General features: G+C 47.8%; 1 protein-coding gene across 4 annotated transcripts in view; it reads left to right on the top strand.

Annotated features, from left to right (window-relative positions):
• The window catches only part of GINS1 (GINS complex subunit 1), a 52,106-nt gene that overhangs the window by 853 nt on the left and 25,586 nt on the right, over positions 1-25,667 (top strand). For 2 of the 4 annotated variants that reach the window (XM_038751886.1, XM_038751883.1), the window contains exon 2: positions 15,788-15,852. In XM_038751886.1, coding sequence (XP_038607814.1) covers positions 15,788-15,852 — 65 coding nt within the window. Of the gene's footprint in view, positions 1-14,978; positions 15,018-15,345; positions 15,458-15,787; positions 15,853-25,667 lie in introns of all 4 variants that reach the window. The other 2 variants (XM_038751885.1, XM_038751884.1) reach the window with 2 other exon arrangements.

The raw sequence follows: 25,667 nt of genomic DNA, 5'->3' as shown, positions 1-25,667 counted from the left end.
TGTTTGGTTTTGTTCTCTGTCTCCCCCTTTTAGACTGTGAGCCGGCTGTTGGGTAGGGACCGTCTCTATATGTTGCCAACTTGGACTTCCCAAGCGCTTAGTACAGTGCTCTGCACACAGTAAGCGTGCAATAAATGCGGTTGATTGATTGATTAAGCCCTGGGGTAGATAGAAATTAACGAGGGTGGACACAGCCCCTGTCTCCCATTGGGCTCCCCGTCTAAGTAGGAAGGGAAACAGGTATTTAGTCCCCATTTTACCATTGAGGAAACTGAGGCACAGAGAAGCTAAGTGACTTGCCCAAGTTCACGCAGCAGACAAGTGGTGGAGGCAGGATTAGAACCCAGGTCCGCTGACTCCCAGGCCTGTGCTGTTTCCACTAGGCCACGTTGCTTCTCTCCTCAGGAGAGGTAGGTTCTAATTCCTGCTCCACCACTTGTCTGCTGTGTGGCCTTGGGCAAGTCACTTTTCTGCCTCAGTTTCCTTATCAATAAGTGGCATTTATTGAACACCTACTGCCTGCAGAGCACTGTATTACACTCTTGGAAGTGTACAGTTCAGCATAGTAGGCATGTTCCCTGCCCATCAGGGTCTTACAGGCTAGAGGGGGAGACTGATATTAAAATAAACTAGGACCAAGACACTTGTTCTCCCTTCCTTTTAGACTTAAGCCCTTGTGGGATCTGATTGTCTATGTCATTGCTTAGTACAGTACCACAATTGTTATTGTCGTAAAAGTGAATACCTTAGCTAAAATTTAAAATGGTGTAAAATTAAAAAAAAATGATTGTTGATTTGAAGATCATTCGGAGTACGTGAATACGCATGAACTTCTTTTGAGATTTAGTATGGTATTGTAAATCACAGAGGCATAATCTAGTTATCTTGTGATAGCATGGTTTTAGAATAACAGCAAGCGATGCCACTGCCAGTGTTCCCTGCAATTAAATTGTGCAGTGCATGGCCAAAAGTCAGGCTATTGCCCTGCTGATTCCCAGTTCCTAGGGAGGAGATTCAAGAGCAAAGGCTCCGGTGGTTCCAGGATTTAGCGTTACATAAGGTGCAGGAGGTATAATTATGTGCTATACTAATGCAGTATTTGGCACCAAAAGTGAAGATTAAGTTAGGTAGTGTGCCAAGTTTGTCTCAAGCCTGTTTTAAAAAAATGTTTGTTTGTTTTTAATATGTGGTCCTCCCCAAGGCTGTGTGTCTTTGCTGTAAACAGTTCAAGCTTTCACTTCTTGTATTCTGCACTGTGACACTTCACCTAATTTTATTTAATGCGGAACAATATTGTGTTGCACTGTAATTTCATTTACCCCTCCCTTGTGAGCAGAACTTTTTCGTGCTTACTGGCAGCAGTTTGGTTCCTGCAGGCTGGATCACGGGTTTCCTGTACCTCCTAATTTGTTGCTTCTGAAAATTTTGGATACAGATTGACCCAGTACTCTGAAAGGAAAGCCAGTTTTGTTGGAAGTCTCCTACTTGGGTAATTCCAACATTATTTTTAGACATCAGAGAGCAAAGATGTAGCCAAGAAGGATGGTGTCATCCCTGTTTGATCAAACTTCTGGGTTATATGAGGTTCTATTGCAATATGAAAAAAATTCATTTTTGACCACAATTTCAATTTGGAAAGGGAAAAAACACAAGAAGTCAGGTCAGGCTAGGTAGCGACAAATACCTTGACCAGCATGGTGACTGTTTGGATGGAGAGGAAGGGGTAGATCCCATGCTCATTGCCTGTGCCAATGGTTTCAGACTTTTAACTCCCTCCTTAAATCCCCTGTCCTCCACGCCCTGCCCTGTTTCTTTCCTCTAGTGATTATGCCACTTATTTTATCAATAACACTGAAACCATCAGGAGTGAACTCCTTAAAATTGCCCCTCGCTCCCCCTCTTTAATTCTTTCATCCTTCTCAGCAATATCTCAAGAGGGAATCTACCATCTCTTAAAATGTACCATTGTGCCTCAGACCCCTTCCCTTTACACTTTTATTAAAAACACCCTCCCCCTCTCTGGACCGCTATCTTCAATGGCTCACTCACCAATGGAGCCTACCCCAGTGCTTTGAAACAGATGTCCATGTTTCCCCTATCCTAAAAAAACCCCTCCCTTGAGCCCATGGCTCCATGTAGTGATCTCCTTCTTACTATTCCTTTCTAAATGTTTTTGTAGAAAAATGATCCAGGCAGCAGAGTGAAGTATAGATTTGAGTGGGGAGAGACAGGTGTCAGGGAGGTCAGCAGTGAGGCTGATACAGTAATCAAGGTGGGATAAAATGAGTGATTGGATTAACATGGTAGCAATTTGGAAGGAAAGGAAAGGGCGGATTTTAGCCGTCTTGTGAAGGTGGGACCGACAGGATTTAGTGATGGATTGAGCATGTGGGTTGAATGAGAGGGAGGAGTCAAGGATAATGCCAAGGTTACATGCTTATGAGACAAGAAGGATGGTGGTACTGACTACAGTGATGGTAAAGTTGGGGGAAGGACATGGTTTGGATGGGAAGATGAGAAGTTTCATTTTAGATATGCTGCGTTTGAGGTGATCCAAGTAGAGATAGATGTCTTGAAGACAGGAAAAAATGCAAGACTGCAGAGAGAGAGAGAGAAATCAGAACTGGTAATGTAGGTTTGGGTTATCATCCGCATGGAAGTGGTAGTTGAAGTCATGTGAGCAAATGTGTTCTCCAGGGGAATGGTGGAGAATAGATGGGGACCCAGAACTGAACCTTGAGGGATCCCGACAGTGAGGCGGTGGGAAGCAGAGGAGGAGCCCATGAAAGAGACTGAAAATGAGCAGCCAGAGAGATAGGAGAGCCAGGAGAGGACAGTGTCATTGAAGCCAAGGTAGGATAATGTTTCTAGGAGAAGGGGGTGAGTGACAGTGTCAAAGGCAGCTGAGAGGTTGAGGAGGACTAGGGTGGAGTAGACACCATTGGATTTGGCAAGAAGGAGGTCATTGGTGACCTTTGAGGGGCCGGTTTCTGTGGCGACAAGGGGACGGAAGCAGGAGAAGACCTTGATACACTAGTGGGTGTAGACAGTTGGCTCAAGGAGTTTGGAAAAGAATTCATTCATTCATTCAATCGTATTTATTGAGCGCTTACCGTGTGCAGAGCACTGTACTAAGTGCTTGGGAAGTACAAGTTGGCAACATGTAGAGACGGTCCTGGGAGATAGGGCGATAACTGGAGGGAGCCATGGGGTCAAGGGAGGGTTTTTTTAGAATAGAGGAGACATGGGCATATTTGGACTTAGTGGGGAAGAAGCCATTGGGGAGCAAACAGTTGAAGATGGCAGTTAGGGGAGGAAGAAGGGAATGGGCAAGTGTATTGATAAGGTGTGAAGGAATGGGGTTGGGTGTGCTTGTGGAGGTGATGGATTTTGAGAGAAGACAGATCTCCTGTAGAGATACTGCTGGGAAAGATGGGATAATCGAAGAGGGGGCAGGAGGCGGGAGTGACTGGGGAGAGGCAGGGGAGATTTTAGGGAGATCGTGCCTGATCGTTTCAATTTTCTCAGTAAAATAAGTGGCCAGGTCATTAGGGGCAAGGGATGAGGAAAGCAGGGGGTCAGGGGGTTTGAGAAGGGAGTTAAATGTCTGAAACAACTGTTGAGGGTGATGGGTATGGGTGTCAAGAAGGGTGGGGAAATAATTTTGTTGGGCAGAGGAGAGGGTAGGGGTAAAGCCCGTAAGGAAAAATCTGAAGTGGACAAAGTTAGCCTGATGTCAGTATTTCCACCAGCAGGACTCTGTGGTTCTTGCACAAGAGTCAAGGAGGAGGTGTGTGGATGACCTAGATCCAAGATCACCAAAGGGATAGGGTAGTGAGTGAGTTGAGTTCAGTACAGAGGGTGGTGTAGTTCAGAAATCTCCAGTGGCTACCAATCAATCTGTGCATCAGGCAGAAACTCCTCACCCTCGGCTTCAAGGCTCTCCATCACCTCGCCCCCTCCTACTTCACCTCCCTTCTCTCCTTCTACAGCCCAGCCTGCACTCTCCGCTCTTCTGCCGCTAATCTCCTCACCGTGCCTCGTTCTCGCCTGTCCCGCCGTCGACCTCCAGCCCACTTCATCCCCCTGGCCTGGAATGCCCTCCCTCCCCAAATCCGCCAAGCTAGCTCTCTTCCTCCCTTCAAGGCCCTACTGAGAGCTCACCTCCTCCAGGAGGCCTTCCCAGACTGAGCCCCCTCCTTCCTCTCCCCCTCCTCCCCCTCTCCATCCCCACCGTCTTACCTCCTTCCCTTCCCGACAGCACCTGTATATATGTATATATGTTTGTACATATTTATTACTCTATTTATTTATTTATTTATTTTACTTGTACATATCTATTCTATTTATTTTATTTTGTTAATATGTTTGGTTTTGTTCTCTGTCTCTCCCTTCTAGACTGTGAGCCCACTGTTGGGTAGGGACTGTCTCTATACGTTGCCAACTTGTACTTCCCAAGCGCTTAGTACAGTGCTCTGCACACAGTAAGCGCTCAATAAATACGATTGATTGATTGATTATGGAGGCTAAATAGGGCATGATCAATTGAGAACATTGGATGGGGTCAAAAAATAAGAGGTGTCTGGGGGAACAGCACAGATTTGCAGGGAGGAAGTGTGTGGGAGAGAAGGCAAGTGAGGAGGTTGTGGTCAGATAGAGGGATTTCGGAGCAATGTACTAAACACTGGGATATATACATGACAATCCGTTCAGACACAAGTCCTCATCCTCACTGGGTGAAGTCTGAGGAGGTGAGGGAACAGATGTAGAATCCCCATTTTATAGATGAGAAAATTGAGGCACAGAGAAATGAAGTGACTTACCCAAGGCCACAGAGCAGGCAAGTGGCAGAGCCGGGATTCAAAAGATTAAAATTTACAAGCATTTGTCTTATCCTGTCTCGATTACTACATCAGCCTCCTTGCTGACCTCCAGTCTCTCCCCATTCTAGTTCATGCTTCACTTTACTCCCTGGATTGTTCTAAAAAAAAGTTCCGTCCACATCTTTCACTCCTCAAAAACCTCCAATGATTGCCAATCTATTTCTGCATCAAATAGAAACTTGTACCATTGGCTTTATAAGGCACTCAGTCTGTGCTTTTCCAACCAAACCTTGGTAGTCTCCTTTTACAACTCAGCCCTCACACTCCCAAACCGCTCATTTTACCACAATCTTATCTGTCACACTAATGACCCCTCAGACTAGAGGGTGGGAGGCAGAGGAGGAGCCCATGAAAGAGACTGAGAATAAGCAGCCAGAGAAATAGGAAGAAAACCAGAAGAGGACAGTGTCAGTGAAGCCAAGGTTGGATAATGTGACCAGGAGAAGGGGGTGGTTGACAGTGTTGAAGGCAGTTGAGAGATCGGAGAGGATTAGGATGAAATAGAGTCCATTGGACTTGGCAAGGGAATGACGCAGTTTATTGTTGTATTGTACCTTCCCAAGCACTTAGTACAGTGCTCTGCACACACTAAGCACTCAATAAATAAATAAGAATGAATGAATCATTAGTGACCTTTTCTTTCCTTTGGGCTTCGTGGATACAGCACAGGCCTGGGAGTCAAAAGGTAATGGATTCTAATCCCAGCTCGGCCATTTGTCAGCCGTGTGGCCTTGGGCAAGTCACTTCACTTCTCTGTGCCTCAGTTACCTCATCTGTTAAAATGGGGATTAAGAGTGTGAGCCCTGTGTAGGACAGGGATAATCCAATTTGCTTGTATCCACCCCAGTGCCTGGCACATAGTAAGCACTTTTTTGCCCTAAATCTGCCCTCTCCTCTGCCCGGCAAAACTATTTCTCTTCCCTTATTGACACCCATGGCCATCACCCTCATCAGCCATTCTGGACATTTAACTCCCTCCTCAGGTCCCCTGTTTCTCCCCCATCCCTCACCCTCAACTCTCTGGCCACTTCAGTAGGAAAATTAACACCATCAGGTCTGAGCTCCCCAAAGTCACCCCTCCCTCCCCTCCATCCCTCCTCCTCTCGACCCCCTCTTCTACTTTCCCATCCTTCCCAGCAGTATCTTCAGAAGTGTTCTCCTGCCTCCTCTAAAGTGCTACATGCGCTTCAGATCCCATTCCCTCCCACTTTATTAAACTCTCGCCCCTTCCCTCCTACCCACCTTTACTTACACCTTCAACCACTCACTCTCCAGTGGCTTCTTCCCCTCTTCCTTCAAACATGCCCACATCTCCCCCATCCTAAAAAACTCTCCCTTGAACCCACAGCCCCCTCCATTTATCTCCCTATCTCTCTCCTACCCTTTCTTTTCAAACTCCTGGAGTGTCTTCTACACTCGCTGCCTCAATTTCCTCTTCTCCAACTCTCTCCTGGGCCCCCTACAATCTGGCTTCCGTCCCCTCCCCTCCACTGAAACCACCCTCTCAAAGGTCACCAATGACCTCCTTCTTGCCAAATCCAACGACTTCTGCTCCATCCTAATTCTCTTCAACCCCTCAGCTGCTTTTGACCCTATCGATCATCCCCTTCTCCTCAACACATTATCCAGTCTTGGTTTCACTGACTCCATCCTTCCCTGGTTCTCCTCTTATCTCTCTGGCCATTCATTCTCAGTCTTCTCCATGGGCTCCTCCTCCCCCTCCCATCCCCTAACTTTAGGGGTTCCTCAAGGGTCAGTTCTTGTTCCCCTTCTGTTCTCCATCTATACTCCCTTGCTGAACTCATTCACTCCTACGGCTTCAACTATCACCTCTACGCGGACGATACCCAAATCTGTATGTCCTCCCCTGTTTCCCTCCCTCCAGGCTCGCATCTCCTCCTGCCTTCAGGACATCTCCATCTGGATGTCCTCCCACCACCTAAAGCTCAACATGTCCATGACTGAGCTCCTTATCTTCCCTCCCAAACCCTGTCCTCTCCCTGACCTTCCCATCACTGTGGATGGTACCACCATCCTTCCTGTTTCACAAGCCCGCAACCTTGGTGTCATCCTTGACTGGCTCTCGTTCACCCCACATATCCAATCTGTCACCAAAACCTGCCGTTCTCACCTTCACAACATCGCCAAGATCCGCCCTTTCCTCTCCATCCAAACCGCTACCTTGCTGGTTCAATCTCTCATCCTATCCCGACTGGATTACTGCATCAGCCTCCTTTCTGATTTCCTATCCTCATGTCTCTCCCACTTCAGTCTATACCTCACTCTGCTGCCTGGATTATCTTTCTACAGAAACGCTCTGGGCATGTCGCCCCCGTCCTCAAAAGTCTCCAGTGGTTACCTATCAACCTTCGCATGAAGCAAAACCTCCTCACTATTGACTTCAAAGCTCTCCATTACCTTGCCCCCTCTTACCTCACCTCCCTTCTCTCCTTCTCCATCCCAGCCCGCACACTCTGCTCCTCTGCCATTAACCTCCTTACTGTGCCTCTCTGTCACCTGTCCTGCTGTCGACTCCTGGCCCACGTCCTACCTCTGGCCTGGAATGCCCTCCCTCCTCAAATCCGCCAAACAATCACGTTTCCCCCCGCCCCCCAATCAAAGCCCTCCTGAAGGCTCACTTGCTCCAGGAGGCCTTCCCAGACTAAGCCCCCCTTCTCTGCTCCTCCTCTCTTCCACATCGCCCTGACTTGCTTCCTTTGCTCTACCTCCCTCCCCCCAACAGCACTTGTGTATATATGTCCATATGTATAATTCTATTTATTTATATTAATGATGTGTATATATCTATAGTTCTGTTTATCTTGATGCTATTGATGCTTGTTTTGATGCCTGTCTCCCCCCTCCTAGACTATGAGCCCATTGTGGGCAGGGGTTATCTGTATTTGTTACTGAACTGTACTTTCCAAGCGCTTACTACAGTGCTCTGCACACATTAAGTGCTCAATAAATACGATTGAATGAATGAATGAACAAATGCCATTATTATTATTACTATTCTGTAGTAGTTTCTGTGGAATGAAGCGGGTGGAAACCAGATTGGAGAAAATAGGAGAGAAAATGGAGACAGCAGGTGTAGACAACGTGTTCAAGGAGTTTATATTAATATTTGTCTCTAGTCTATAAACCCATAGAGGGCAGGCAATGTGTTTACCAACTCCTATATTCATTCATTCAATCGTATTTATTGAGCGCCTACTGTGTGCAGAGCACTGTACTAAGTGCTTGGGAAGTACAATTTGGCAACTTATAGAGACGGTCCCTACCCAACAGTGGGCTCACAGTCTAGAAGACTTCATGCGAAGGTTGACAGGCAACCACTAGAGATCTTTGCGGGGGGGGTGACATGCCCAGAGCGCTACTATGTGCACAGCACTGTACAAAGAGCTTGGAAAGTACAGTACAGCAGTAGAGACAATCCCTGCCCACTAATAATAATAATGATAATGGTATTTGTAAAGCGCTTCCCAAGCACTGAGGTAGACACAAGGTAATCAAGTTGTCCCACGTGGGGCTCACAGTCTTAATTCCCATTTTGCAGAAGAGGTAACTGAGGCCCAGAGAAGTTAAATGACTTGCTCAAAGTCACACAGCTGACAAGTGACGGAGCCAGGATTAGAACCCACGTCCTCTGACGCACAGGCCCGGGCTCTCTCCACAGACAGCGAGCCCCATGTAGGATAGGGATTGTGTCCAAAACTGATTTGCTTGTATTCTCCCCTGTGCTTAGTACAGTGCCTGGCATATAGTAAGCACTTAACAAATACCATTATTATTATTATTATTGTTGTTGTTGTTATACATAAAAATAAACCTCAGTCTGGGTTCTACTACAGAGGGTGCATTTAGTCGATCAGTCAATCTTATTTATTGAGAGCTTACTGTGTGCAGAGCACTGTACTAAGCGCTTGGGAGAGGAAAATATAACAGACACATTCCCTGCGCACCAGGAGTTTAAAGTCTGGGTGCGGGAGGCAGCAACAGGGAGGTTGGTGCTTTGGCAGGGAGTCTTGCTACAATCCTTCTCATCATCATCATAATACTAATTTTGGCATTTGTTAAGCGCCTACTTTGTGCCAAGCACTGTTCTAAGCTCTGGAGGAGACACAAGGTAATCAGGTTGTCCCACATGGTGCTCACAGTCCTAATCCCCATTTCACAGATGAGGCAATTGAGGCCCAGAGAAGTTAAGTGCAGCGTGGCTCGGTGGAAAGAGCCCAGGCTTTGGCGTCAGAGGTCATGGGTTCAAATCCCGGCTCTGCCAATTGTCAGCTGTGTGACTTTGGGCAAGTCACTTAACTTCTCTGGGCCTCAGTTGCCTCATCTGTAAAATGGGGATCAAGACTGTGAGCCCCCCGTGGGACAATCCCATCACCCTGTAACCCCCCCAGCGCCTAGAACAGTGCTCTGCACATAGCAAGCAATTAACAAATGCCATTATTATTATTATTAGTGACTTGCCCAAAGTCACACAGCTGACAAGTGGCGGAGCCAGAATTAGAACCCATGACCTCTGACTCCCAAGCCCGTGCTCTCTCCACTAAGCCACGCTGCTTCTCATCTATGGTATGTATTGAGTCCCTCCTGAGGGTGAAGCGCTGTGCTAATCAATCCACTAGCAATGGGGCCTAGAAGGGAAACAGCGTGGTCCAGTGGGTAGAGCACGGATTTGGGAGCCCCAGGACCTGAGTTCGAAACCCCGCTCCGCCACTTGCTTGCTGTGTGACCATGAGCAAGTCACTTTTCTTTTATGGTATTTGTTAAGTGCTTACTATGTACCAGGCACTTCTCTAAGCGCTGGAGTAGATACAGAGTAATGACATTGGACACAGTCTCTGTCCCCCATGGAACTAAAGTCTTCATCCCTATTTTACAGATGATGTAACTGAAGCCCAGAGAAGTGAAGTAGCTTGCCCAAGGTCACACAGCAGACAAGTGGTGGAACCAGGATTAGACCCCAGGTCCTTCTGACTCCCGGGCCCTTGTTCTATCCATTAAGCCACGCCACTTGTCTGCCTGGGCCTCAGTTTCCTCAACTGTAAAATGGGAATTCAATACCTGTTCTCCCTTGTACTTGACTATGAGCCCCACCTGACTAATTTGTATCTACCCCAGCGCTTAGAACAGCCCCTGACCCACGGTAAGCATTTAACAAATGCCATTTTTTTAAAAAAATCGAACAAGAGTTTTTAATTAAAGTACTTACTATGTGCAGAACCATAGCACCCAGTGTTTGGGAGAGACCAAGGGAGACGTAATCCCTGACCGCAAGGATTTGCAATCTAGCCGGGAAGACAGACACGCACATGAATTACAGGAATGAGGAAGTAATAGCAAATTCCTTTATAAATGGTATGGAAGGGTGGAGAGTGAATATCCAGTTACGTAGGGGATGGGGAACAGCAGAAATGGCAATAGAGGAACAGCAGCGTGGCCTACTGGGAACAGCAAGGGCCTGGGGGTAAGAGGACCTGGGTTCCAATCCCAGCTCCATCACTTACCCGCTGTGTGACCTTGGGCAAGTCACTCCACTTCTCTGTTCCTCAGTTCCCTCATTTGCAAAGTGGGGGTTCAATACCTTTTCTCCCTCCTCCTTAGAAGGTGACCCCAAACAGGAGTCAGAGGACCTGGATTCTAATGCCAGCTCCGCTACTTGCCTTTGGGTGACCGCGGGCAAATCACTTCACTTCCCTGTGCCTTGGTTTCCTCATACTATAGCATACTCTCCCAAGCACTTAGTACAGTACTCTGCATATAGTAAGTGCTCAATAAATATGATTGATTGGGAGAGAGGGTCACCCTTGCCAGTGCTCCATACTGCTAACTGCCATTCTTCAAGGAGAGGGAGGCTTTAGGGGAGGGAGAAGATGCAAGCAGAAACAAGCCCCACTCCCTCAATTCAATTTAATTCAATTCAGTCGTATTTATTGAGCACTTACTGTGCAAAACCCAGTACTAAGCACCTGGGAGAGTACAGCAATAAACAGTCACATTCCCTGCCCTTAGCGGGCTTACTGTCTAGAGGGTGGGTGACAGAAATCAATACAAATAAATAAAATTAGATACGTACATATGTTCTGTGGAGCTGGGAGAGAAGGGAAGAGAAAGGAAGCAAGTCAGGGTGATGCAGAAAGGAGTAGAAGATGAAGAAAAGTGGGGCCTAGCACTTTTACAGTGCTCTGCACATAGTAAGCGCTCAATAAATACGATTGATGATGATGGAGGAGATTTGCCTTCAATAAGGCTTTGAAGGAGGGAAGAGCAATTGTCGGATTTGAGGAGGGTGCATTCCAGGCCAGAGGCAGGGCGTGAGCTATGGGGTCGGCTTCAAGACAGGCGAGATCGAGGCACAGCGAGAAGGTTAGCACTAGAGAAGTGAAGTGTGTGGGTTGGGTGGTAGAAGGAGAGAAGGGAGGTGAGGTAGGAGGGGGCATATGGTGGAGTGTTTTAAAGCCATTGGTGAGGAGTTTTTGTTTGATGCGGAGGTGGATGAGCAACCACTGGAATTTTTTGAGGAGCGGGGTGACACGTCCTGAACTTTTTTGTAGAAAAATGATCTGGGCAGCAGAGTGAAGTATGCACTGGAGTGGGGAGAGACAGAAGGCTGGAAGGTCAGTAAGGAGGCTGATGCTGTAATCCAGGTGGGATAGGATGAGCGATTGTATTAATGTGGTAAGCAGTTTGGATGGAGAGGAAAGGGTGGATTTTAGCCATGTTGTGAAGGTGGGACCAGCAGGATTTAGTGATGGATTGTAGAAAAAGTAATTTACATTACGAAGAAGTTATCAGCTGGGTCAGGGTGCTTCCTCCGTTCGCCCTGCCTTTAATTCTCTCCAGCTGCCTGCTGAAAATTTTAGGGCCACTCAGATAACTCAATAAATCAGTGGTATTTTGTGAGCATTTACAGAGTGCAGAGACCCCCCCCCCCCCTTCGAGGCCTCTTCTTCTCCCATTCCCCCAGACTCACTGGAAAAGGAGGAGGTGTCGGTTTCCTTCTCGCCCCCCAATGTCGCTTTCGCACTATCCCTCCTCCCCCTTCCCTTCCTTTGAAGCCCACATTATTCGCCTCTACCACCCCCTCCAGATTCTTGTAGCAGTCATCTACCACCCTCCCGGCCCCACCTCCAACTTCTTTAACGACTTTGACCCCTTCCTCACCTTCCTTCTCTCCTTCTCCATGCCAACTGTGATCCTCGGAGACTTCAACATCCACATGGATATCCCTGCTGACTCCTCTGCCGCCCGCCTTCGATCTCTCCTTGACGCTGCCAACCTCTTGCTCCACCCCACCTCACCCACTCACCAACTTGGTCACACCCTCGACCTCATCATCTCCTACCGCTGCACTGTGTCCACCCTCACCAACTCTGAATTCCCTCTCTCTAATCATAATCTTCTCACCTGCCTCCTCACTCACACTCCTTTCCCCTGTAAATCCATATTAGTCCCTCACAGAGATCTCCGCTCTCTCGACCCCATCCATCTTTCTGAGCGCCTCACACTGCACCTCACCTCCCTCTCCTCTCTACCCAGTCTTGATGATCAGATTACTGCTCTCAACTCTACCCGTTTCTACTCAGCTAGACTCACTCGCTCCCCTTTCCCTTCGCCGCTCTCGTACCACTAACCCACAGCCCTGGATCACTGCCACTGTCCGCCTCCTTCGCTCTTATGCTCGAGCTGCCGAACGCTGCTGGCGAACGTCTAAACACCATACCAGCCTCGTTCACTTCAGGTTTATCCTTTCCTGCCTTAACTCAGCCCTCTCTTCTGCCAGACAAAACTATTTCTCCTCCCTTATTGACACAAATGCCCATCACCCCCGCCAGCTCTTCCGTACATTCAACTCCCTTCTCAGGCCCCCGGTTCCTCCCCCTCCTCCTTCCCTAACCCCCAACGATCTGGCCTCCTACTTCATTAACAAAATTAAATCCATCAGGTCCAACCTCCCCAAAGTCACTTATCCCCCTTCTCCAAGCCCCTGGCTCTCAACACTCTCTGCTACTCTCCCATCCTTCCCAGCAGTATCCTCAGAGGAGCTCTCCTCCCTCCTCTCAAGGGCCACTCCGGCCACCTGTGCTTCTGACCCCATTCCCTCTCATCTCATGAAATCTCTCTCTCCATCCCTTCTCCCCTCCTTAACTTCCATCTTCAACTGCTCACTCTGCACTGGTTCCTTCCCCTCTGCCTTCAAACATGCCCAGGTCTCTCCCATCCTAAAAAAACCCTCTCTTGACCCCACCTCACCTTCTAGTTATCGCCCCATATCCCTCCTACCATTCCTTTCCAAATTCCTTGAACGAGTTGTCTACATGCGCTGCCTCGAATTCCTCAACAACAACTCTCTCCTCAAACCCCTCCAGTCTGGCTTCCGTCCCCTACATTCCACGGAAACTGCCCTCTCAAAGGTCACCAATGACCTCCTGCTTGCCAAATCCAACGGCTCATACTCTGTCCTCATCCTCCTCGACCTCTCAGCTGCCTTCGACACTGTGGACCACCCCCTTCTCCTCAACACGCTATCCGACCTTGGCTTCACAGACTCCGTCCTCTCCTGGTTCTCCTCTTATCTCTCCGGTCGTTCATTCTCAGTCTCTTTTGCAGGCTCCTCCTCCCCCTCCCATCCCCTTACTGTGGGGGTTCCCCAAGGTTCAGTGCTTGGTCCCCTTCTGTTCTCGATCTACACGCACTCCCTTGGTGACCTCATTCGCTCCCACAGGCTTCAACTATCATCTCTACGCTGATGACACCCAGATCTACATCTCTGCCCCTGCTCTCTCCCCCTCCCTCCAGGCTTGCATCTCCTTCTGCCTTCAGGACATCTCCATCTGGATGTCTGCCCGCCACCTAAAACTCAACATGTCCGAGACTGAACTCCTTGTCTTCCCTCCCAAACCCTGCCCTCTCCCTGACTTTCCCATCTCTGTTGACGGCGCTACCATCCTTCCCGTCTCACAAGCCCGCAACCTTGGTGTCGTCCTCGACTCCGCGCTCTCATTCACCCCTCACATCCAAGCCGTCACCAAAACCTGCCGGTCTCAGCTCCGCAACATTGCCAAGATCCGCCCTTTCCTCTCCATCCATACCGCTACCCTGCTCATTCAAGCTCTCATCCTATCCCGTCTGGACTACTGCATCAGCCTTCTCTCTGTTCTCCCATCCTCCCATCCTCCCATCCCCACTTCAATCCATACTTCATGCTGCTGCCCGGATTGTCTTTGTCCAGAAACGCTCTGGGCATGTTACTCCCCTCCTCAAAAATCTCCAGTGGCTACCAATCAATCTGCGCATCAGGCAGAAACTCCTCACCCTCGGGTCAAGGCTCTCCATCATCTTGCCCCCTCCTACCCCTGCTCCCTTCTCTCCTTCCACAGCCCAGCCCACACCCTCCGCTCCTCTGCCGCTAATCTCCTCACCGTGCCTCGTTCTCGCCTGTCCCGCCGTCGACCCCCGGCCCACGTCATCCCCCGGGCCTGGAATGCCCTCCCTCCCCACATCCGCCAAGCTAGCTCTCTTTCTCCCTTCAAGGCCCTACTGAGAGCTCACCTCCTCCAGGAGGCCTTCCCAGACTGAGCCCCCTCCTTCCTCTCCCCCTCGTCCCTGCTCCATCCCCCCATCTTACCTCCTTCCCTTCCCCACAGCACCTGTATATATGTATATATGTTTGTACATATTTATTACTCTACTTCTTATTTATTTTACTTGTACATATCTATTCTATTTATTTTATTTTGTTAAGTATGTTTGGTTTTGTTCTCTGTCTCCCCCTTCTAGACTGTGAGCCCACTGTTGGGTAGGGACTGTCTCTATATGTTGCCAACTTGTACTTCCCAAGCACTTAGTACAGTGCTCTGCACACAGTAAGTGCTCAATAAATGCAAGTGATTGATTGAAAAGGCTGTGGGTGGGGGTGGTGGGAGTGGGTTTGCTAGCTGAACTGTCGGGAGAGAGAAGTACGAAGCAAGTCACCTAACCCCTTTGGGCCTCAGTTTCCTCTTGATTAAGCAATTGAGAATTTGTAGAAGCCAGAGTTACCTTCAAGTACCCTATTAATTACCGTATTCTTGAAAATTTCAGCAGAAACTGATGAGTGAGCAAGACTAAATTATCCAGAAGGTGAGCACTAGGGATTGCATCATTTGACTGGGAGAGAGGTGGGAAAGTTTTCAACCCTTAGCCTGGAGGTTGATAGAATTGATAAGACCTCCAGACGTCTTAGGAAGCCCACAACAGGATTGTCGTGCAAATCACAGCTCTTTACTAGCACCAGGGAGACATATACAGAAAGATATTTTAGAAAACTGATCTTGGCAAGCTGAGTGAAGTTTGGGCTGGGGAAAGGAGAGCCTGGAAGATTGGTGGTCTTTGAGGAGTTGATGCAGGAGGCAAGGCTGACCCAATTTTTAATTTTTAATATAGCAGTATTTTTCTACACTTCTCACAGGAGGGGGTGGACCTTTGTGTCTGCTTGAGTCTTCTCCCTCCCCTAAAGCATGGGTGGAGAGAAATAGGTGGATCCTGGAAAAGTTGTGGAGGAAAAACTAGCAGAATTTCAGGTCAGATTAATTATATTTTACTTCTGCTGCATTCTCCCAAGTGCTCAGATAGTGCCCTTCATACATTAGGTTCCATACATGCTATTGATAGATTCCTAAATTTATTTTCTCACAAACTGTCAAGAAGGGTCATAGGTAATTAACATGTTCTGAATAGCTATGGTTCTATTTCCATTTGAAGTTCAAAATAGCCTCATGACTGAATTAACTTTCAAAGTAATGTTCTTTTTTGATGGACTCTCTAAATAAATGAAAATTAAATCCCCATAAAATACATTGGGGTGGTTTGGAATTAATGACCTTGAAGCTGTATTAATTTACCTGTTTTAGGAGGATGGAATCAGGCAAGTTCTAGAAGAGATGAAGGCTTTATATGAGCAAAATCAGTCTGATGTGTAAGTTCTTTTGTTTCAACTTTTTTTTAACATTGAAACTAAAACAGCATAACAAATGTTTGGCAGACATGGGATCCATATGCCAATGACATTTTCAAATTTCATTGATTTAATGATACTAATACTAATATACACTAGTAGGTAAAATAGGAAAATTCTTCATGTTGAAAAATTAGTCCAGGCCTAAAAAATTCAGGCTGCAGACAAATGAAACTTTCTGAACCTTTGAAAATCTGCCACTGGTGTGTATTCAGTTTATTATGCGCTGTGTTATTAAGTGCCTTAGAAATTACCAAATTCTATTTATTGAGAGCTTTCTGTGTGCAGAGTACTGTACTACGTGCTTGGGAGAGGACAGTATAGCAATATAGCAGAGGTGGTAGATGCGTTCCCTGCCCACAGTGAGCTTACAGTCTAGAGGGGGAGACAGACATTAAATAAATAAATAAATAAATAAGCAAACAAAAATAAATTGCGGGTATGTACGTGTTGTAGAGATGAGGAAGGGATGAATAAAGGGAGCAAATCAGGGTGGTGCTGAAGGGAGTGGGAGAAGAAGAAATGGCTTAGGTAAGGCCTCTTTTCAAATATTTTGATAATCATAGGCTACAGCATTGTCCTCTCCCAATTGCTTAGTACAGTGCTCTGCACACGTTAAGCATTCAGTAAATACGATTGAGAATGAGTATTTTTTGCCTTTAAAATAGTTCTGGATTGATCATTTCTAAAGGTTTATCCTGACACCATAGAAAGTTGTGTAGGTAGAAAATTTCAATATGTTCAAGAAGTGTTTGGAGTGGTCCAAAATGAATTAATATTTGATAAATTAAATGGTCCAGTAAGGGTTTAGATATGCTCCTAGGTATTAGGTTCATAATCGGGAGGTATGTAACTAATCATGAGAATAGAAGTAGGGAGGGCAACCCTCCAAGAAGCAGCGTGGCTTAGTGGAAAGAGCCTGGGTTTAGGAGTCATGGGTTCTAATCCTGGCTCTGCCACTTTGCTATGTGACTTTGGACAAGTCACTTAACTTCTTTGTGCCTCAGTTTCCCTCATCTGTAAAATGGGGATAAGACTGTGAGCCCCATGTGGGACAACCAGATATCTTTTTATCTACACCAGTGCCTAGAACAGTGCTTAGCACATAGTAAGCGCTTAACAAATACCATCATTATTATTACTATTGTTATTATTAATTACCCTGACTGCTCTTCCAAGCATCATTTGGTTACTGTCTGGGGAGAATACTGGTCGAATAGGTTAAGCTCATCCAGAACACATTTTTTTTGTGCTTTTATACTTGGTATTCTTTCGTATGTTGTATATTATACAGTTCCCTAGGGACTGACTACACCAGTTTAATCCAGTAGGTTAATGATAAAGAGATTTTTATGAAGTGTTTATGTAGTTTGAATGAGAGGTGACCTCCTAAAATGTTCAGTTTAAGGGATAATCCTTCCTTGGGCATGGGGTTTTCCCTGGGTCTATATTCTGTCCATTTTAGTCTGGAAACTTGACAACTTTACCAATCATTTGTGGTGAGGATAGTCACTGGCTTCCTTTCACTGAGTGGCCCAAGGACAATTCAACCATCTCCTCTGGGTAGCACTGGATAATGTTATTATTGCCAAGGTATATTAAGTGGTAATTGATCTAATTGCTAACCTTTACCTCACTGACCTTACCATGACCCTTCAATCCCCCCCCCACTGCCCATCACAGTCATCACCTCCCCCACCCCCTCTGCCACCCGACTCCTCCCCTTAAGCCACCCCTCCTCCCTGCCCCTTCCCTGTAATCCCTTTCTCCCAGCGCCACCCTTCCCTGTGCATGGTCCCCTTCTCCTTATTTTATCGTGAATTATCTTTAGTCATTTAGAAAGAAGTACAGTCTTTGTGCGAAGGACTGTATTTTTCAATAATATGACTATTCTGGGAAGAGATACAACAGCAGATCTGACGTTTAGTTTAGCGAGAGGTAAATAGCAGTGTCATCCCTACCCTTGTATCTGCAGCTATGCACACAGTAAGCCCCTCCACACCCCAAAGACTTGCCTTTACTGATCTGCTCCCCCGACCCCCCTTTAAAATCTCCACTTTCCCTCACCCCACCCCACTTTTAAACATTTTATCTCCCCTTCCCCATGGCTCCTGTACATTCTCTCCCCACCTGGGGCCACTTAAAAAGCTTTTTTAAAGATTGTGAGTCGTGTGTAGAACAGGGGCTGTGTCCAGTGTCCAACCTGATTACCTTGTATTTACCTCAGTGTTTAGAACCATTATCATCATGTTTTGGAACTTATTCCATAGCAGTGGTTGGGCCCTTGTTTGATTTCAACCCCTAGGCTTATTACAACTGGGGGGAAATAGGCCAGGCTGGGCTGGATATGGGGTATTGTGGGAGCAGTGTCTCCCCTGACTCGCCTGATCTCAGGAGCGACAGCTGGGGAATGGTACTTTTTTTTTGCTTTTATTTTTTTCAGCAGTGCTGAGTGGGTGACAGGAGCCAAGAGAGAATCATGTGGACGGGGACAACAGTTTCAGGGGTGCAGAGGGTGGGAAGGGGACCCTAAGAAGTGGGGAAACAGGCAAGGTGTGGGGAGAGAAGTTTAAAGATGGGATGTAGGAGAGGGGGATGGAGAGAGGTTAGAGACAAGCTCATCTGGCTGCTGGGTAGGGACGAAACAGCTATTTTACTTTAGCTGGAAGTAAGAGTTGTTTCCACTATTATGGAACCTTCTGTAATAAAACTTTGAGCCAAATTTTGTCCTGAATAATTTTAAGCTGAACAAGATTAATTATCCATTAGAAATTAGAAAGGGAACTTTTCCATTTTGATGTTTGGTATGATAGAAGAGAAGCAGCCTGGCGCAGTGGAAAGAGCTCAGGCTTTGGAGTCAGAGGTCACGGGTTCAAATCCTTGCTCCACCAATTGTCAGCTGTGTGACTTTGGGCAAGTCACTTCACTTCTCTGGGCCTCAGTTACCTCATCTGTTAAATGGGGATTAAGACTGTGAGCCCCCCCCATGGAACAACCTGATCACCTTGTAACCTCCCCAGTGCTTAGTACAGTGCTTTGCACATAGTAAGCGCTTAATAAATGCCATTATTATTATTATTATTTCCCCCATCCAACCCCTCCCCGCCCCTTGTACTGCCTCTTCCCCTCCTCCGCACTCCATCCCTGTCCTCCTGTCCCAGTGCACCCCTTGTCTACCTCCCCCGACGCCAATCCCCATCAGCTCACTCCCATCCAAACCCCACCCCTTGTGCCGTCCCCCTCAACCACACTTCCCCCTCCACAGGTGCTACCAGGTGCTGCTTGTGGAACCCTGTTCCATCAAGGGGAAGCTTCCCTTCATCCATGACCTGTTTCAGTCTCAATCACTCCTCCCTCTCTTCCCCCTCCTCGTCCCCCCTCCTCCCCCTCCCCTCCCTTCCCTTCCTCCCCCTCCTCCTCATCCTCCCTGGCTCTCGTCAGATGACACAGTCTCCCCTGCTGCTCTCTCCAGAGGGAGCCTTTTCTTCTTCCACTTCCCCGACTCACTGGGAAAGAAGGAGGTGTTGGCTTCCTCCTCCTGCCCCAGTGCTGCTTCCCTTACTTTCCCTTCCTTTGAATCCCTTGTCATCCACCTCCACCTCCCACTCCAGGTTCTAGTAGCTGTCACCTACCACCCCCCACCCCCCAGGTCCTGCCTCCAACTCCAGTTTTGATCCCTTTTGTGCATTCCTTCCCTGTTTCTCCATACTCACTTTGATTACTGGGGACTTCAGTATCCACATAGATGTACCTGATGACCCCTCTGCTGCCTGCCTTCTATCATTCATTCATTCAGTCATATTTACTGAACGCTAACTGTGTGCAGATCATTGTACTAAGTGCTTGGGAAGTACAAGTCGACAACATATAGAGACGGTCCCTACCCAACAACGGGCTAACAGTCTTGAAGGGGGAGACAGACAACGAAACAAAACATGTAGACAGGTGTCAAAACCATCAGAATAAATAGAATTATAGCTATATGCACATCATTTTAAAATAGAGTAGTAAATATGTACAAGTAAAATAGAGTAATAAATATGTGCAAATATAGACAAGTGCTGTAGGGCAAGGGGCGGCGATGGAGGGGGAGGAGGAGAGGAAAAAGGGGGCTCAGTGTGGGAAGGCCTCCTGGAGGAGTTGGGCTCTCAGTAGGGCTTTGAAGGGAGCTAGTTGGGTGGATGTGTGGAGGGAGGGCATTGCAGGCCAGGGGAAGGACATGGGCTGGGGATCGACGACGGGACAGGTGAGAACGAGGCACAGTGAGGAGGTTAGTGGAGGGTGCGGGCTGGGCTGCAGAAGGAGAGAGAGGAGGTGAGGTAGGAGGGGGCGAGGTGATGGAGAGCCTTGAAGCCAAGGGTGAGGAGTTTTTGCTTGATTTGTAGGTTGACAGGCAACCACTGGGGATTTTTGAGGAGGAGAGTGACTTGCCCAGAGCATTTCTGTACAAAGATAATCTGGGTAGCAGAGTGAAGTATAGACTGAAGCGGGGAGAGACAGGAGGATGGGAGATCAGAGAGGAGGCTGATGCAGTAAATCACTGCACCACTATCACTAAATCACTTCACTCCTCAACTCCTACCTCCTGCTCCATCCCACCTCCCCCACTCACCAACTTGGACACCCACTCAATCTCATTATCTCAAACCACTGCACAATCTCTGCCCTCGCCAACTCTGAAATCCCTGTATTTGACCACAACCTTCTCATTTGCCTCTTCTCCCATACTTCTCCTCCCTGTAAATCTGTGCTGTTCCCCCCCAGAGACCTCCGAACTCTGGACCCCATCCAACTCTCTCAACTCATCACATCCCATTTAGTCTTCGTACCCAATGTACCTACTCTTGATGACCAAATAGATGTTTTCAACAGCACCCTTTCTACTGAACTCAACTCACTCACTCCCCTGACCCTTTGTCGCTTGCGTACCAGTAACCCACAGCCCTGGATCACCTGCACAGTCAGCCGCCTTGACTTTTGCGCTCGAGCCCCAGAGCGCTGCTGGCGGAAATCTAAATATCAGGCCGACTTTATCCACTTCAGGTTTGTCCTTGCATGCTTTAACTGCTCTCTCCTTTGCCTGGCAAAACTATTTCTGTTCACTTATTGACACCCATCGCCCTCACCAGTTGTTCCACAAATTTAACTCCCTCCTCAGGCCCCCTGGCCCCCAACTCCCCGATCCTTTGTCCGCAATAACCTGGCCTTCCACTTTATTAAGAGAATAACACCATCAGGTGTGAGCTCCCTAAAGTGTCCCCTACCCCTCCTCAGTCTCTCCCCCTCCCAGCCCTCTCTTCAACTCTCCCATCCTTCCCATCAGTATCTCCAGAGATCTCCTGCCTCCTCTCAAATGCCACCCCCTCCACATGTTCATGGGACCCCATTCACACCTTATCAAAACTCCCTCCCTTTTTCCCTCCCTAATAGCCATCTTCAACCATTCACTCTCCAATGGCTTCTTCCCCACTACCTTCAAACAAGTCCATGTCTCCCCCCCATCCTAAAAAACCCCTCTCTTGACCCCATGGCTTCAGCCAGTTATCACCCCATCTCTCTCCTACTATTCCTCTCCAAACTACACCTGCTGTCTCAAATTTTTCTCCGGTTCTCTCCTGGCCCCCCTCCAATCTGGCTTCCATACCCTTCACTCCACTGAAATTGCCCTCTCAAAGGTCACCAATAATCTCCTTCTTTGCCAAATCTAACAATCTCTACTCCATCCTAATCCTCCTCAGCCTCTCAACTGCCTTTGACACTTCTCCTATAAATGTTATCTAACCTGGGAACACATGATTTGTTGGCTTTTCCTCTTTGTAGGAAAAGAGGAAAACAGTATTTTACTGAAGCTGATTTTAGTTAACAAGATTGTAGAAGAACAAAATCCAAAGAGCATAAAATGTGGTCCATTTACAAACTATAACCCTTTTCCTGATTCTGTAATACTGCTGAACTAGAATCCAGACTCTTTTTAAACAGTATTTAGCTGTTCTTGGGCCTCAGCCCTTCTAATTTTCGTTGTCCCTGATAGCCATTCAGCCAGTTGTCTTTATCGAGTGCTTACTTGTGCAGAACACTGGAAGAGTACAGTATAACAATATAACAGACACATTCCCTGTCCACAACGAGCTTACAGTCTAGAGGGAGAGACAGACATAAATAAATTACAGATATGTACATAAGTGCATATTTTATGTGGGATAAGGGCTGGGAGGGGGGATTAATAAAGGAAGCAAGTCAGGGCAATGCAGAAGGGAGTCGAAGAAAAGGAAAAGTTGAAGAAAAGGACTTAGGGAAGGTCTATTGGGGGAGGTGTGCCTTCAGTTAAGGCTTTGAAGGGGGAGAGAGTAATGAATCAGATATTCATTCATTCATTGTCGTATTTATTGAGTGCTTACTGTGTGCAGAGCACTGTAATAAGTACTTGGAAAGTACAATTGGCTCACAGTCTAGAAGGTTAGAGACAGACATCAAAACAAGTAAACAGGCATCAATAGCTTCAATATGAATAAGATATAATTATAGATACATACACATCATTAATAAAAATAAATAAAATTATAAATACTTATATACAGACAAGTGCTGTGGGGAGGGGAATAGAGCAGAGGGAGCAAGTAGGGGCTGTGGGGATGGGGGGAGCAGAGGAAAAGGGGGACTTAGTCTGGGAAGGCCTCCCGGAGGAGGTGAGCTTTCAGTAGGGATATGAGGAGGGAGGGCATTCCAGGCCAAAGGCAGGAGGTAGACAAGAGGTCAGTGGCGAGACACAGGAGATTGAGGTACAGTGTGAAGGTTAGCATTAGAGGAATAAAGTGTGCAGGCTGGTTGTAGTAGGAGAGTAGCGAGGTGAAGTAGGAGGGGGCAAGGTGATTGCCCTTCGCTGCTCTCATACCACTAACCCACAGCCCTGGATCACTGCCACTGTCCACCTTCCTCGCTCTTATGCTTGAGCTGCTGAACACTGCTGGCGAAAGTCTAAACACCAAGCCAACCTCATTCACTTCAAGTTTATCCTTTCCTGCCATAACTCTGCCCGCTCCTCTGCCAGACAAAACTATTTCTCCTCCCTTATTGACACCCATGCCCATCATCCCTGTCAGCTCATCCGTACATTTAACTCCCTTCTCAGGCCCCTTGTTCCTCCCCTCCTCCTTCCCTCACCCCCAACGATCTGGCCTCCTACTTCATTAATAAAATTAAATGCATCAGGTCTGAGCTCCCCAAAGTCACTCCTCCCCCTTCTCCAACCCCCCGGCTCTCAACCCTCTCCACTACTCTCCCATCCTTCCCAGCAGTATCCTCAGATGAGATCTCCTCCCTCCTCTCAAGTGCTACTCCAGCCACCTGTGCTTCTGACCCCATTCCCTCTCATCTTATGAAATCTCTCACTCCGTCCCTCCTCCCCTCCTTAACTTCCATCTTCAACCACTCACTCTCCACTGGCTTCTTCCCCTCTGCCTTCAAACATGCCCACGTCTCTCCCATCCTAAAAAAACCCTCTCTTGACCCCACCTCCCCTTCTAGTTATTGCCCTATCTCCCTCCTACCATTCCTTTCCAAACTCCTTGAATGAGTCGTCTACACGCACTGCCTCGAATTCCTCAACGCCAATTCTCTCCTTGACCCCCCCACCCCCGCCCCCCCCAGTCTGGCTTCCGTCCTCTACATTTCACGGAAACTGCCATTTCAAAGGTCACCAATGACCTCCTGCTTGCCAAATCCAATGGCTCTTACTCTATCCTAATCCTCCTCGACCTCTCAGCTGCCTTCGACACTGTGGACCACCCCCTTCTCCTCAACACGCTATCTGACCTTGGCTTCACAGACTCCGTCCTCTCCTGGTTCTCCTCTTATCTCTCCAGTCGTTCATTCTCAGTCTCTTTTGCGGGCTCCTCCTCCCCCTCCCATCCCCTTACTGTAGGGGTTCCTCAAGGGTCAGTTCTTGGTCCCCTTCTGTTCTCTACACTCATTCCCTTGGTGAACTCATTTGCTCCCACGGCTTCAACTATCATCTCTACGCCGTTGACACCCAAATTTACATCTCTGCCCCTGCTCTCTCTCCCTCCCTCCAGGCTCGCATCACCTCCTGCCTTCAGGACATCTCCATCTGGATGTCTGCCCACCATCTAAAACTCAACGTGTCCAAGACTGAACTCCTTATCTTCCTTCCCAAACCCTGCCCTCTCCCTGACTTTCCCGTCACTGTAGACGGCACTACCGTCCTTCCCGTCTTACAAGCCTGCAACCTTGGTATCATCCTCGACTCTCCTTTCTCATTCACCCCACACATCCAATCCGTCACCAAAGCCTGCCTAAATCTCACCTCAACATTGCCAAGATCTGCCCTTTCCTCTCCATCCAAACCGCTACCTTGCTGGTACAATCTCTCATCCTAGCCCGACTGGATTACTGCATCAGCCTCCTCTCTGATCTCCCATCCTCCTGCCTCTCCCCGCTTCAGTCCATACTTCACTCTGCTGCCCGGATTATCTTTGTGCAGAAACACTCTGGGCATGTTACTCTCCTCCTCAAAAATCTCAAAGTGTCTGCCTGTCAACCTACGAATCAAGCAAAAACTCCTCACTCTCGGCTTCAAGGCTCTCCATCACCTTGCCCCCTCCTACCTCACCTCCCTTCTCTCCTTCTACAGCCCAGCCCACACCTTCCGCTCCTCAGCCGCTAACCTCCTCACTGTGCCTCGTTCTGGCCTGTCCCACTGTCGACCCCCGGCCCACGTCCTCCCCCTGGCCTGGAATGCCCTCCCTCCACACATCTGCCAAGCTAGCTCTCTTCCTCCCTTCAAAGCCCTACTGAGAGCTCACCTCCACTAGGAGGCCTTCCCAGACTGAGCCCCCTCCTTCCACTCCCCCTCCCCATCCCACCTGCCTTACCTCCTTCCCCTCCCCACAGCACCTGTATGTGTGTTTGTACATATTTATTACTCTATTTTACTTGTACATATGTATTCTATTTATTTTATTTTGAGAATATGTTTTGTTTTGTTGTCTGTCTCCCCCTTCTAGACTGTGAGCCCGCCTTTGGGTAGGGACCGTCTCTATATGTTGCCAACTTGTACTTCCTAAGCGCTTAGTACAGTGCTCTGCACACAGTAAGCGCTCAATAAATACGATTGAATGACTGAATGAATGATTGAATGCTTTAATGCTGATGGTGAGGAGTTTCTGTTGGATGCAGAGGTGGATGAGCAACCACTGGAAGTTCTTGAGGAGTGGGGAAACATGGTCTGAATGTTTTGTAGAAAAATGATCCGGACTGCAGTATGGATGGGAGTGGGGAGAGACAGGAGGTTGGGACATCAGCAAGGAAGCTGATACAGTCATAGAGGCGGGATAGGATAAATGCTTGGATTAATGTAGTAGCAGGTGAAGAAAAGCCCTGCACTCTCTGTCCCTGGGGTTATATACCCCTGCCCTTTGCTCCTAGCCTTCTTTTCCTCTTTGCGGCCAGGTGATGGACTCAAAGCTGTGATTCTGTAGGCCCTCCACCCTCTGTCATGTAGCTAGCCATTCTCGAATACAAGCTGAAAGGTCTGGAAGCCACAAAACAAATATTAGAAATAATGTATGTAGTAGAAGTAGTAGTGGATGTAGTGTGTGAACCTACAGAATAGCTTGGTGGATTGGCCAGCCCAATACAGATCTGTTTAACCTGATGTGTATTGAAAAGACCACACAAAATGTAAAAAATTCTAACTTTTGGTGGGACCCCCCCCCAAAAGGTTTAGAGCTGATCCCTTTCATGTTAATTTTCTTCCT

This window comes from Tachyglossus aculeatus, chromosome 9, assembly GCF_015852505.1.
Source record: "Tachyglossus aculeatus isolate mTacAcu1 chromosome 9, mTacAcu1.pri, whole genome shotgun sequence".
Classification (NCBI taxonomy): domain Eukaryota; kingdom Metazoa; phylum Chordata; class Mammalia; order Monotremata; family Tachyglossidae; genus Tachyglossus; species Tachyglossus aculeatus.
Note: the sequence above shows the minus strand (reverse complement) of the source record. Positions and strands in the feature narration are given on the sequence as shown.